Raw genomic sequence first — 14,675 nt, forward strand, 5'->3', positions numbered from 1 at the left:
AATAATGACGGAAGGAAATAGTTATTATTAGCTACTCTTGAAAGAGCTAATTAAAGTACTGTCCATTATTCGAAACTGCTGGAAGTGTAATGAATAATATTTCAGCAAAATGCTCATTCATAATACCGGACACGTTTTTAATCGTTCCACTTGCATTAGCAATTCTGGAGCATCTAGTCGGTTGCTGTGGAAACGAAATTCTGCAGTACTAGCTGAATGATGACTTGCGGTTGGAGTGGAGAGTTGTTGTTGGTGATGACCACGAGCTCCTGGTGCATCTGTCATTATTCGTGTATACTGAATGTTCGCGGTTTTTATCTTTTTTTTCAATTGATGCATAACTTTCGAACTATTAATAATTTTAGCTTTTCTTTCTTTTCTCTTTATATTAGCGCCATCGAGTCCGAATAATCCCAGTCTGTGAAAGTAGGTACCATTGGAAGGGTAAAGAAGGAAACTTTGTAGTGTATGGATTTGAAAATGCCGTTTATTTTCCTGATTATCCGGAAAAATGTTGCTGCGGTTGCACTATTCTTTGAAATGAAATCAATAGAAGAGATTACAAGGATACAATTTTGATTCAGGGATTAGAATATTAAAAAGAAAAAAAAATGAAATTGCGTTTTGTTGGTGATGCTTAGGGTTATCCGGAGAAATACAATAAATAGAGAAATAAATAAATAAAAATTTAGACCTTATGTTGAGGTGTTGCAGATACTTCGACGTAAGAAAACTCACTGTTTCTTTACAACGTGCTTGAAAAAAAAAAAAAAAAACTGGTAGCTCAGATGCCTTACACAGAACCAAAGCTCTTCTTAAAGCTAGAGTCATGCCAGTTCTTTTTTTTTTTTTTTTTGGTAAATTCTTCTAATAAAAATTAAAATAAGCAAATGTATATTCTGCGCTAAATAAATATTATTTTAATTTTCTTAATAAAATGTTTTAAATTTATGTGATAATTTCTTTAAATTTTGTGGTCCTTGTTCAAACGTTCAAAAAAGGAACATCGCTTGTGCTGCCATCTTGTGGTGAACGAGTAAACCAATGTTGATGTTTATGCCAAGGAGGTGTAAATAAATACATGTATAATTGCTGCGCTTATTATATGGATGTGGTGGATAATAAAATAATTTTAAGTGTTTCATAATAGTGCATGTTATGGTGGATTTTGATTCATACCCTTTCTGTCTTAGATAAAAAATTTATTTGATAATTAAAATCAATTTTTGCTAAATGGTTCTATCGTTTGTATAACTTTAGTTATTAAAATTTAAAAGTGGTACAGAACTTTATGACCACCCCTGTATAAGAGCGTATCCGATAACCACAAGTCTTTATTTTTTTAAAAAAAAGTTCCCATTTTATCTTAAGGGCTGACGCAAGTTCATTGAGGGTCTGGAAGAGACCTATGACTGGTGACCATTGCAGGTATATTCTATTGGATTGAAACAGACCCATTAAAATTCTTTGAGTTCATTGGGCTTAGAGGAGACAGTAATATGATAGTGAATGCAAGATGCCGCGATCAACGGAGTTAACAGACTTCCAGCGCGGAAGGAAAATCGGGTACCACAAAAACAGTCAGTCTCTACATGATATTTCAACAACACTGAAGATCACTAGGTTGGCGACTGGGGATGTTATCTGCAAATGGAAATGACCTGGAAAAGCTCAGAAGCTGAGAGAACGCAACAGGAGAGCCCTGAAAGGATCATCCGATTGGATGATCCTTTCAAGGCCGTTGTCACACTCAGGCATCTGATGGATTGGGACACATTGTCAGCATCGGAACAGTTTAGTGCGCAAGATGCTGCATGATGTCTTTTACCACGGTTGTGCATCCATCCACAAGACACTAATCAATTCTATTAATGCCAGATGCGGTCTAACTTGGTGGAAAGTCTGCTGTTCTTGAGCCATAGACCAATCGAAAGCTGTGCTTTGGGTGATGAGTTGTGGTATATGGTCTATCTAATGGTCGTGCTTGGGTGAGGCAGATTCCCCAAGAATGCTAATTGACGGACTATAGCGTCCGACAATGACGTTTGGCGGAGGATAGTCTGTGGCTGTTTTTAATGGTTTAGCCCAGGACCACTGGTTGTTTTTGTCCAAATGCTGAGGCCTAGACGTCCTGGACAATAATGCGTTACCTACGTTGTGGTGTGGGCCTTCCACGTCTGAGAAGGTCCGTATCAGCAGAAAAACGCTCCGTGTAGCATTTCTCGTGTCGTGACGGACTGGTTTGAAGACATGAGTGTCGAAAAGTTGGACTGACCAGATCAGAGCCTTGATCTAAATCCTATAGAGAACCTCTGGAATGTTCTATATCGTTGAGTGTGTGTGTGTGTGAGAAGAGATTGCACAAAAAGCAGCTCTGAAATCTCGACGCTTTGAAGGCCAAATTACGGAAAGTATCAAAAGACATAAAAAAAAAAAAAAACTAATGCATAGTTTCCCTCGGAATCGCGAGGCTATCATAATGGCTAAAGGCGTTAGCATATTTTATTAGTTTTCCTCTACGTCTGGAGATGTAGATGTGGGGATGTGTTTCTTCTAAATAAAGGTTATTTGTAGATGCGGATATGAATGGTAGGGCAGTGTATAACACCAGTTGTTTCCAATAAGTTCAAAGGCAGCTGATTGAAAAAAATCCATGTGGGCTCACTCATAGCCATAGCTGCTTTGGTGATTAAGACATACCATATTTAGAGCAGTTACAAGCATTTATAGAATTTCTCTCTGATCTCCTTCTGTACATTCTAAAAAAAATTCCTGGGACTTTAGTAAAGTCTTGAAATCTACGCCCTTTGAGCGCAAAAACTGCAGTTTTGGACAAAAACATGAATGCTGAGGAACAAGAAGAAGAAAACTTCGGATTGCTTCCTCCGAAGTAACCAAAATTTCAGTAAGTGACAACATTTTAAATACAATTCATAAAATACTGTTTGTATTTCAAAGTCGTAAGTAAAGTTTGGTGAAAGAGTGTGCTTTCAGATTGAGATGTCAATCAACCTTTTACCCCACCATGCCAATCTTCGGATCATCTGCAAACTTGAACATTAAGCCTGATATGTCTGATCAATATTATTAATAAATATAGAAAACAACGGTGACCCAACACCGAACCCTGGGAAACTCCACTAATAACATTAGTCCACGAAGAGCAGCGTCCTTTGATTACCACTGTCTGTCTTCTCTCACTCAACCATCCCTTTATGCATTCTAACAACTTGCCTTTAATGCCATACTGCTCCGATTTGATCAGTATCAAAAGCCTTTCTAAGATCCAAATATATGATATAAAAATTATTTTTTGCGTCCAGTTCCTTTGTGACCACATCATGATATTCAATCAAATTGGTCAGACAAGACCTCCCTTAACAAACCCATGCTATGTCTTAACTATTAGTGCAATCTTGTCTAGATGATCCTGAAATGCTTCTTTAACGAGTGAGTCCATTATTTTCCCCGGAGCACAAGTCAAACTAACATGTCTGAAATTACTCTGTCACTCTTTGATCGTCGCCTTTGTGAATTGGGGTCACATTTGCACATCTCCAGTCCCTGGGGACCACCCCCGAGTCCAAGGATGCTCTCATAATTTTGGCTAAGGGTTTGCTTACTTCCTCTGTCGCCTCCTTTAATATAAATGGATAGATCCCATCCACCCTAGGTGCAAATGTATCCCCAATTCACAAGGGGGGGAGCGATCAAAGAGTGACACGACTTCTCTTCCACTTTCACCTCAGTTATCACAAAATCATTTAGCTCCCTGTTAGAGTTTAATAAACTTTTGGCCTCTAATTCCGTAAAGACCTCCTCATGTCAGAATGTAGATGCAAAATACTCATTCAGTTTGTCAGCAACCTGAGCAGATCATCAACAGTCGAACCATCGATAACAAGTGGGCCAATTTGATTCATCTCCTTCCTTTTAGTGTTTACAAAAGTAAAGAAGTATTTTCTGTTTTTCTTTGCATCTTTCACCAAAGATTTCTCGTAATCTGACGGTATATTACTGCAACAGGATCTAGAAAAGTTAGGCAGATGGGCTGAGAAATGGCAATTGAAGTTCAACATTGACAAATGCAAAGTACTGCATATGAGTAGCATATAACCCCATAGAAACGTACCAACCGTGTGGCACTACACTCAGGGTAGTTGAAAATGAAAAATACTTGGGAGAGGGGGTAATTGTGCAGTCGGATGTGATGTTCTCTTAGCAGATTGCCAAGACAGCTTATGGGTTTTTTGTCAATGATATACAGGAATTTTGCTATTAGGGATAAGGAGGTGATTATCTCATTGTATAAGGTAATGGGAGACCTCATTTTAAGAAGAATGTAGAGCTGCTGGAACGAGTACAGAGAAGGACAACGAGACTGGTGAGGGGAACAAAGGGGTGCTCTTACCAAGAAAGGCCTAAATTCTTTAAATTGCAGCGTCTGGAGACTAAGCATCTACGAGGTGATCTGATTGACGTATTTAAGGCTTTGAATGGATTGGGCAAGCTCAACGATGACAGGAGAGCTGATAGGTAATAGTCAGTAAACATAACGGAAGGCGATCAGAGGAACTGATAATATCAATAGAACATAGTAAGAAACTTCTGCATTGTTCTAGACCTATGCAAGAATTAATTGAGAACGTAATATTCAACATTTCGAGTTGATTCTTCCCCTCTGAACACATATCCCCATTGAAAGCTTTCCTCTAGCAAGATAAGAGAGAAAGGCAAAATTACAGAACTGCATGGAGATGAAGCTACCAGTTGTCTTCATCGTAGTTCTGAAACCACAAAATTCCTTCCCCCCTCCCCACTACTCTGGCATAAAAATAAGTCTTTTCTTCAGTTTCTTGGTCCTGTTTTTAAACTCAGAGAGATGTTGGCGTGCGTCCACCTCACACGTGCGGTTTGTATTATTCATAGCGTGCACGCAGCGGGAGAAAATTACACGTTTGGAGGAACTCCATAAAAAAAATAATAAAACAAAAAGCAGAAAAGCAGGCACGCTCTGCTGGTGCACCCCTGTTGTTTGACGACTCCTACCGTTACACAACGTCTCAGCAGCATCTGCTTCCAAAACAATAAAACAAACTTTCTTACCTCGCCCTAATGGGTTTGGTAAGTCACGGACACGCTGAGTGCAAGGGCCAGTGTCCGACAGTTGATCGCCCAAGGTCACGTGGCTACAAATTAACGTAGTTCGTCCGCGTAAAGCTGCCACCTTAACTGCAGCCAGGAATTTTTCTCACGTTATTCCACACGGGCTGCCGTGATTTCTTTTTAACAGCAAGCTTGGTGCAATGCTAGAAGGACACAGAGGACGGCGCCATTTTACCGCAGACAGCGCCACCAAAAATAAAAGAAGCTCGCTTACATTGAATCCCGTTTTCTGAAGAACGCTTTTACTTTTCAGGGGCATTGCGCAAGTGCACCCACGACTATTTAGTTCATTTTATTTTAACTTAAAATGGTCGACTATTTAGTTCATTTTATTTTAACTTAAAATGGTCGACTATTTAGTTCATTTTATTTTAACTTAAAATAATTCAGCACACCATAAGAAGAGGAAGAAAAAACAGGGGAGGGAGATATTGAAAATAAGTGCCCAGACAGCTTTGTGTGTATAAATTTTATGTATCCTATAATTTAGGGGATGAAAAATCCGATTTTCTGGGAGATAAAACGATGCCTAGTTAGTCATCTTCACCTGAAGATGACTAACTAGGCCACGGCGAAAATATCCCTATTTGTGTTCTGGCACATCATTGAGCACTCCCCTTTGACAATCGTAGATGCTTTTCGATGTACATCACGTGATGTTCAAACGCTGAGGGCTTTAAAGTATTAAGTGAAAAGCAGCCTAAAGAACACTAGTACTTGTATTGTGGTATATATGAATTAATTTTTCACAAGTAGAAAGTACAGCTCCAATCTTTTTTCTTAAACAATGTTTCGTCCAGTCCCCACAGATAGATTTGAAAAGTATGTTGTGGACAGTAGCCATAGAAAAATAGAAAAGCCTGAAAAAAAACCTATAAAATCATTAATAACTAAAATAACTATAACTAAAAAGCCATTAACGGAAGAAAACCACAACATAAAATATCAAGATCATCATCATTTTCAGTACTTTTCCAGTTCATAATCTTGTTGTGAAATTCCATATGATCTTCAGAAATGCTGTGAACTTATTTTCCCTAACAATACGCTTTTTCAGTAGGAACATTTTTGGACGATTCCAGTCTCCACTGGAATATTCCAATTGATGGTGATGTTAATCTGAAAGCTGGTGAGCATTCCATCGTTGAAACCTCTTGTTTTGAAAACACCTGGTGACGAGCTGTCATAATAAAATATTCAGTAATTTGAAACGAAACCTTTTGGTTCTTAGGTACTCTTTTTCTGTGATTCAACTAAGAACGAATTCTTGAAAAATTTTGGTCACCATCGTCTGTAATCAGAAATTGGAGAAATACAATGCGATGCGAATTTCTCGGATGAGCTTGCTTTTTCGAAGGATTCCTACACGAGTGTCCTCACCAAAATGTTCAAAACATTTGAAATGACCAGAACAACCAGAAACTCGCCGTATTTATTTTTAAAATGGTATTAGTCAATGGCTTACACCCTTTTCATACCAAACAATAAAGTTGTCATAGATATAAACACGAACAGTGTCTGTAAGTTGAATTATTTTCATCCAAAATGGAGCGAATATCCATTTTGATAACAGTAATATATTTAGGATATTTCAATAAAATTATTGACTTAACCTCTTTTAAAAATAAACTATTGAAACTGTTAGGGGCTTTGTTACAAGTGTTTTACGTTCTCTTATACTAAGATATTTGTGTTCTTAAAGAAAAAGCCATTTGAACATTCAATAAAATTGTGTCTTTCACCAAACAGTTTATTAACGAAAAGACGTCACAACAAAGGGACTACAGAGGATGTTGACAGTACATTTGATATAAATGAGTCGAGGCATCGGTAGCCGAGTGGTCAGGAGCGGGAGTGTAGTAGTATACGCTCTTTGGAGTAGACCGGGGTTCAAATCCCTGACTGCTAAATACGGTGGCACTGCACCAGCGTGGCAAATTATGGTCCATTTTCCTCAACGTGAATTGTTGTGGAGGCTTCCATCCTGCAGTGGGTTGATAATGGCTCCAGTTTTTTTTTTTTTTTTTTAATCGATGATATGGACTGTTGCTTCAGGAGAGATCGAGGTAATCCATTATCCTTTCCCGTGTGAAAGATAAAAAATGGGCTTAAAGCAATACTTGAAAATGATTAAAAATGATTTTATTTTCCTTAGTTAAATTTTAATGATTTATCATAATTCTGCTCAGTCTCCATAGATCACTCTCACCGCAATAAAGGGCTTGGGGTTTCAAGAATGGAAGAGTGGGCCACTTCAGTAAAATATTTGCTGCGTGTATAAATAAGGAGGGTTGACTGTTAATCTTAATCAGCGGAAGACTGTGGATGTCATTTGTTGCTGGATAAAAAAATTAAAATTAAATTTTCTGTTTATACTCCGGGACGACCAAACGGTCAGAGGAGTTCACAAGATAGACAGAATACAAGAAACAGCACCGTATTCAGTAGTCACGGGCTTGAACCCCGGTCACTCAAGGCACGTGTACTTATGCACCCGCGCGCCTGACCACTAGGCTACGGCGGCCCAAGATGGGTTTGATTTCCTTAAAAGGTCAGCGGAAGTTACAGAAACTTTTTTTTTAGGCGAGACTGATTTGGTAGGAAGATTAAGACTTTTTCTCATTTAATGTACGAAAAACAGACAAACCAACATTGGAACGTACGAATATAAGACTACCATCCTTGCTCTCTTTGGATTAAATTGTTATGAATTTATGTAATCTGTGTTTAATACAAAATACTAAATATTTTTAACAATATGCTGTAAAATACAGTTGGGAAATTCATAGTATTTGTAAGAATCAAATATTCGTTTTAAATATTTATAAGAAGCAGACCAATCAACCGGATTGGTCTGCTTCTTATACTAGTATTGATCATGGTTCTTCTTGATGAACGTAATTCTTTTTTCTCTCACCAAGTTGTGTTCTACTTTCAAATAGAAGAAATAAAATTACTTTTCTCCGCACAGCTGATGAACCTTCTTAAAAATAAACTCAGGATTCTCCCAAGTTAAAGAAATATATACGATACCATAATTTTAGAAAGAAAAGATTCTTAACGTGACCATAAATATTTAAGGTGAAAATATGATTATAAATCAACCCTCGAATCTATCTGATCTTTTTTTTTTTTTTTTTTTTTTTTGTTAGTTGTTGGCGCATAGGCTTCTGTGGCCATAATGCACCTTCCAAAGTTTTTGCATTTTACTCTGATCCAAGCCCGAGGCGGGATTCGAACCCGTGACCTTTGGGTTGAACCCTTGCAAGTCATTCCATAGCAGGACACCTCTCTCCTTGGGAGGTACAACAACACTGGACCACATCAGATCACAGAGTGTTAACTTACAACCTCCACCGATCACTCCAAACGCAACATGTCACACGACTTTTATTACCAAGATACGCCATATCAAAAGCGGATTGGAAACTTTTTAAGCAGCTGCTGACGGAGAAAGCAGAAAACTTCCACCCCAATGAATTCAACCTAGACCGGCATCAGCGAGCGGTAACAAAACTAATCACAGAAGCGGCAGATATAGTCATTAAGAAGAAGATGCGTTCCCTCAAAGCCGTTCCTTGATGGTCGCCAGAGCTCACAGATCTCCGGAAAAGGGTAAATAGTGCCCGCCAGGCATTTCAGAGGGCGCGTAGATCCTGGCCACAGGCAGAGGTCGATGTACTATGGCAACAGTACCGTGAGGTCAGAAATGACTACACAGCTAAAATAAAGAAAAAAAAGAAAGCCTCATGGGGAAACCTAGTAAATAATACAGAAGGAAATGCTAACCCCTGGTTAGTTGAGTATCAGGTCACCACAAACAAACTCCCCAGAGGGGAAGTCGTAACGGCAAACGAGACAGCTCAGGGAACCTATACCAGAACATAGAAATCCTCTATAGACAATATCTTGGACCATATTTTCCTTTCTGCAACCGAGCCTCAAACCCAGGAACAAAGAAAACTATGTGAGAACAATAACACATACACATGCACAACCACAGCTGTTGAACCTGCCTTCTCACCAATGGAACTCAGCATAGCGGCAGCGAGAATGAAAAATAGAAAGACCCCTGGTATAGATCAAATTGAGCCCGAGATGCTCAAGGTGGTGGTAGAAACTATACCGAACACAATATTGGGACTCCTCAACCGATGTCTCTCAGTGGGCCACTTCCCGGCCTCGTGGAAAACGGCACGAATAAAACTCATTTTAAAAAACCCGACGAAACCACAAAGAATGCCAGGGTCGTATAGGCCAATCGCTTTGCTGTCAATCTTCAGCAAGCTCTTCGAGCGCCTTCTCTACCAAAGAATCGAGAACCACTTCCAAGAATTAAACCTCATGTCGCCTAATCAATATGGCTTTAGGAAGGGGCGCTCGGCTGTAGAGGCTCTGGAAAATGTTATTGAAACAGCTAAAAACTGCAACGCAAAATACTTCCTCCTAATATCGATTGACTTCGCAGGAGCCTTTGATTCTCTCTGATGGCCTGCTGTTCTGGCCAGGCTCCGGAAGGCTCATATCACAGGAGACTTATATCGATGCCTCAAATCCTATCTTGAAAACAGGCAAATCACTGTTACCACTCCATACGCCTCTGTTTCTAGGCCGGTCCACAGGGGCTGCCCTCAGGGTTCTGTCCTAGGGCCGCTCTTGTGGAACCTGGTCCTAGACGAGTTCCTTAATTTGGATATTCCAAATGTTAAAACCCAGGCATATGCGGATGACCTGGTTCTGATGCTGCAGGCTGACAGCCGGCCACGACTGGAGACCATAGCAAACCGGGCCACTAGCGACTTTCAAAATTGGGCTAGTACAAATCTTTTTACTATCTCCTCAGAAGAAACAAGAGGAATACTTCTCAAAGGATTCCTTGACCCTAGAAGACCACCGCAGATTAAGATAAACGGGAAAACCATAAAGTTGCTAACAGAAATAAAATATCTCGGAGTGATACTTGACAGAAACCTTAGCTTCACACCACATCTCTGCTACCTGAGAACAAAAATAAGAAGATATGCGAGCCTACTGGCCAGAGTCACTAGGAAAGATTGGGGCCTGAAAAAGAGGGCCCTTGGCGTCCTCTATAAGGCATTCTTTATCCCAGCACTAGCCTATGCAGCTGGGGCCTGGTACACAAAGACTAGCATAGCTGTCAACAAGAAAAAACTGGAGATGACACACCGATCGAATATTACTCATAATGACAAGAGCTTGCTGCACTGTGAGCACCCACGCGCTCCAGGTCCTGGCGGGATGCCTTCCCCTGGACTTGGATTGCGTGCTGGGGGTTGCTGTACCAACATTCCAAAGGAAAAATAGTCTCTCATATAGGATTCACCACAGACCCAACAAACTCCAAAACCGTGGAGAACAGACGGATTTTGCAACACGTGAAATCACTATGGCAAAATCGCTGGAACCTCACTAACAAAGGCTCCATTACTAAGAAGTTTATACCGGATGTAGGACAAGTTTATCCACTCTTCCCAGCCTGGTTTTCGCCCGGACTCAAAAATACCTACCTATTTACCGGACATGGCTCATTTAGAAAGAGGCTATATGACTTTGGAATCTCAGCTACTCTGCGGTGTTCCTGTGGACAGGAGGAGTCCTGGGAGCACCTGGTATACGAGTGTGACCAATACGAGGACCTCAGATGTCAACTATACACCAAGATTCACTCGCTTCTTGGAAACCAGGAGGACATCGTTCTGCAAGAGGAAGAGATCTACAAAGCATTCACACTTTTTGTGCAAAATCTGTTCACAAGACAACGGACCCCCCCCCCCCCTTGAGTGGAGGTATTCCAAAAGTTCACAAATCCATGAATAGGACAATATCAATCAAACAGCCATTCCTCAATGGCCCAGAGTAATGGAAACACAACTAAGACTCTGACTCAACTTGTTCAAAGACAGCACAGAAGACTAGAAGAACCTCACTTGCCCTGTTGGGCACCTGGACTAAAGGACATCCAAGGTTGTCATATGACTCAACATACATTGTTTCTCTCTTGAACGGTGCTTTCTTTTCCTTCCCGTGGGGAGAGGGGGGTTTTGCACCCGCTCCTTCCCTTCCCCAAATCTCTTCCCTCTGGTGGAGCACGGGCCTGCTCCACTGCAATCGCGGGGCCATCCTCTCTATCGGCCCCTTACTTCCTTTTCTTCCCTCCAGTCTTCAGTCTTCACACCCCCTTTACTGTTGACTTTCACAGCGTTTTCAGCCCCACGCGTCCAAATTTAACTACATCAAAATTTCCTGCCCGACCCATTTAGGCATATAGAAAATATTATTTCAGCGTATAGCCCCTCGCAAGCATCTAAATTATTCTGACAAATGCTAATAACTAACCTGGAACAGCACTTTTTTTCCGTTTTCTTTTTTTTTTTTTTTAAGGTTCTAGCCACTGAAATCCCAGGAAAGTAGGTGGCAGGACCTGCCAGAGTACTATATAGGTGACACCCGGGCGGCCTTACCGTGGCGAGGTATGGTAACGTCGGGTTCCATTAGGGGCCCGGCGGCTAACAGGCCGGATGAACAAGGGCACAACATACTGAATACCACATGACCCATATACTTTTAAATCCCTGGCTTGTCCGATACAGTGTACATATGCGGAGATGGGAGAAATCTCAGGAGCCGTTAGACCCAAATATACCTATACCTATACATATACCTTTGGCTTGCAAGGCAGGCACTTTACCCACCTGGCTAGCCCGGTCGGCAAATCTGATCTTACCTAAACAACAACCAGTACTCCAATCCTCTCTAGAATTTTATGGAAAATAACAAATATTCTGTACCTTACATTTTCTCCTACATTACAACTGAAGAAACTTCTGCCTACCCGCATTGGACCAGCGTTGCAGGTTCGTTGCAGATTAAAAACTGCAATCATTATCAACCCACTGCAGGATGGAAGCCTCCTCGACAATTCATGCTGAGGGAAATGGACCATACTCTCCCACGCTGGTCCAGTGCGAGTTGGCAGATCGACCGTATTTAGCAGTCAGGGGCTTAAACTCCGGTCTACTCAAAGAGCGTGTGCTACTGCACTCTCGCTCCTATCCACTCGGCTATGGAGGCCGGGTCGTTGCAGATTATAGTCCATTAAATGACTTTGGCTTTAAGATTTTTTCCGCCAGGGCATTTTTCCATGTAAATTTATAGGAGGTACGTAATCCACGTAATTACGGTTTAATAAACTTACTGTTTATTAAACCGTAATCTTTCCAGGACTGAAACTGTAATTAAAGTTTCCAGGACTGAATCCATTGCATATGTCAAAGCACGTAGACTTTCAAAGTCTACTAGGCTATTTGGTATCCTAAGTTGCTGATGATGATTCCACTACCTCCTGCTCGATTTGTCGCAACAGGTGACAAGTTGTGTCAAATGATTCATTGGTCCCTTGTGGTGTTTAATATGCTCTCCGAGGCATAAAAATGAAAATCAAAATGACGTTTATCACTTTCTTTCATGGGAAGGGAATATTCACACGGGAAGTTGTTTCATCAGGCAAGACAGTGGATCATATGGAGGACCATGCACAAAAATTGAATTGTTTCGTTAAAGGTACCCAGCTTCAGATAACCCAATAATTCATTGCCGCTGAAATTCGTTCAAATGTATTTTCGAGGTCATTAAAATGTATTGGAATGAATTGGCTCCTTTGATATTATTTTCAATTCATTTCAGTTTGATTTCGATTATAATTTGTGCTTCACTGTTAATGCAGAAACCGAACCCATATTATGATTCACGCTTTCTTACTTGCGTAACTAACTACGTATTGCAATCTGATTAAGTAAATCAAATGTAAACTATGACTAAGTTCATTAAATGTATCCGATGTTGAAAGAACTTGAAACAAAAATTACCTAACAACTGCAACGTACGCGCGACCACCTTCAGTTTACCTCAGCGGTGGAGTGGGGGAAGTGAAGTTACCGCGAGATGATTTATGTCATCAGCACAGCATGGAAATGTTTATTGTGATGAACGCAACTTCCTTGTTCTCTTTCTTAAGGAGTAAGCAGCAGGGGAAACCCCAACCCTGAAAGATAGTTTTCCTTACTCCAACATGGCCTGATTCTGATTTGTATGCATCGAGTTGTTTTCCTATTGAAAACTGTCTTTTCTCTTCAGTGCTGTTGGAACTTCAGGATCTTTGAATTACGAACATTGTAAATCCAGCATCCACTGAAGAATGCTGTTTTTATAACATAATTAAATTTTATTTAGTTCCATAATAATACCGGAAGGGGCGCTGATGGTATTCAATGATGGTTTCAGAGTACAATATTCTCTACTACACTTTGCATCCTCTGTTTAATCCGCCCTAATACAAGATGGCGTCGTTAAAAGTTGAAATGATATTTGTTACGCTACTATTGCAATTGGATGGCCAGGCTCAGGACCTGAAAATGCCCGAAAGAAGCATTCCATTTACAACTATTTAAAAATAGTTCATAAATTAACTCGTTTCAATCGATGTTTTCTTTTGCTAGTTCTATATTTTCCTTAGTTCATGGTATTTATTCATATATGAAGAATTTAAACTCTTGTCTGATATAGTACATGTTTTAGAAGTATACCTATCTGTAAATTTTATTCACTTTAATAAAACTTTAAAGCCTAGAATTAGAACTTTTATCTCTCTACTGAATAAAGTTATTACGATGCAATAAGGAAGACAGACACACACACTGCTAAACCTTAGCAAGGAGACTCGACTCACAGTGACAAAAGAAACAAAGAAGGCGAAGAAGGTACTCCATGGCAGGCACTACAATGTCCTCTAAGGGTACGTAGATAAGGTGGCTTCAAACGCATTGCTCACGAGCAGGAAGTTTCCCCCCGAGACCCAAGGATTCATGCTCGTCATCCAAGCTACTTACCAGGTAATGAAGATCAGAAACTACAGGAAATACATCACCAAGGACTCCGGAATGACAGATAACAGATGTCGACGATGCCAAATGGCCCCAGAAACAACCCAGAACACCACCGCGGAATGCAGGGTGATTACCCAGATGTAGTACACTCACAGACACACCTGGTAGCCAGGATAATACATCAGAAGCTAGCGCAAAAATACCAGCTGATCAATAAAAGTGTACCATATTACAAGCATTAATCTCAAGCCACACCAGAGACCCCAACCCAAAAACTGTACTCAACCGTGCCATAATAACAAATAAGGAAATCGCGCGCAACAGACCAGACATAACACTAGTCGACAAGAAGAAAAAAGCTGCTTACTCGATCGACGTAGCGGTGCCCAACACGAGGAACCTCCAGAAAACATACAAGGAAAATATCAGGAAGTACTCAGACCTAAGACAGGAAATCAAAGATATGTGGCATATGGAATAACTGATGACCATCCCAATCACCGTGTCAACTACCGGCATGGTGCGAAAGAGCCTCCGTAAAAAGCCGAAGAAAGTACGAAGAAGAAGAAGGCAGACACTACAATGACCTCTAACACTACGTAGAAA

At 40.5% G+C, this 14,675-nt stretch overlaps 1 protein-coding gene across 2 annotated transcripts in view; it reads left to right on the forward strand.

Moving 5' to 3' along the window:
- The window catches only part of LOC150078169 (protein SSUH2 homolog), a 46,583-nt gene extending 45,986 nt beyond the window's left edge, over nucleotides 1-597 (forward strand). For both annotated transcript variants that reach the window (XM_090385456.1, XM_090385455.1), the window contains exon 12: nucleotides 393-597. In XM_090385456.1, the coding sequence (XP_090241582.1) occupies nucleotides 393-539 (147 nt within the window). In that variant the 3' untranslated portion in view covers nucleotides 540-597. The remainder of the gene's footprint in view (nucleotides 1-392) is intronic.
- The last annotated feature ends 14,078 nt before the right edge of the window (nucleotides 598-14,675 follow it).

The sequence above is a fragment of the Mastigoproctus giganteus genome, chromosome 11 (assembly GCF_048544385.1).
Source record: "Mastigoproctus giganteus isolate SK-2022 chromosome 11, ASM4854438v1, whole genome shotgun sequence".
Classification (NCBI taxonomy): domain Eukaryota; kingdom Metazoa; phylum Arthropoda; class Arachnida; order Uropygi; family Thelyphonidae; genus Mastigoproctus; species Mastigoproctus giganteus.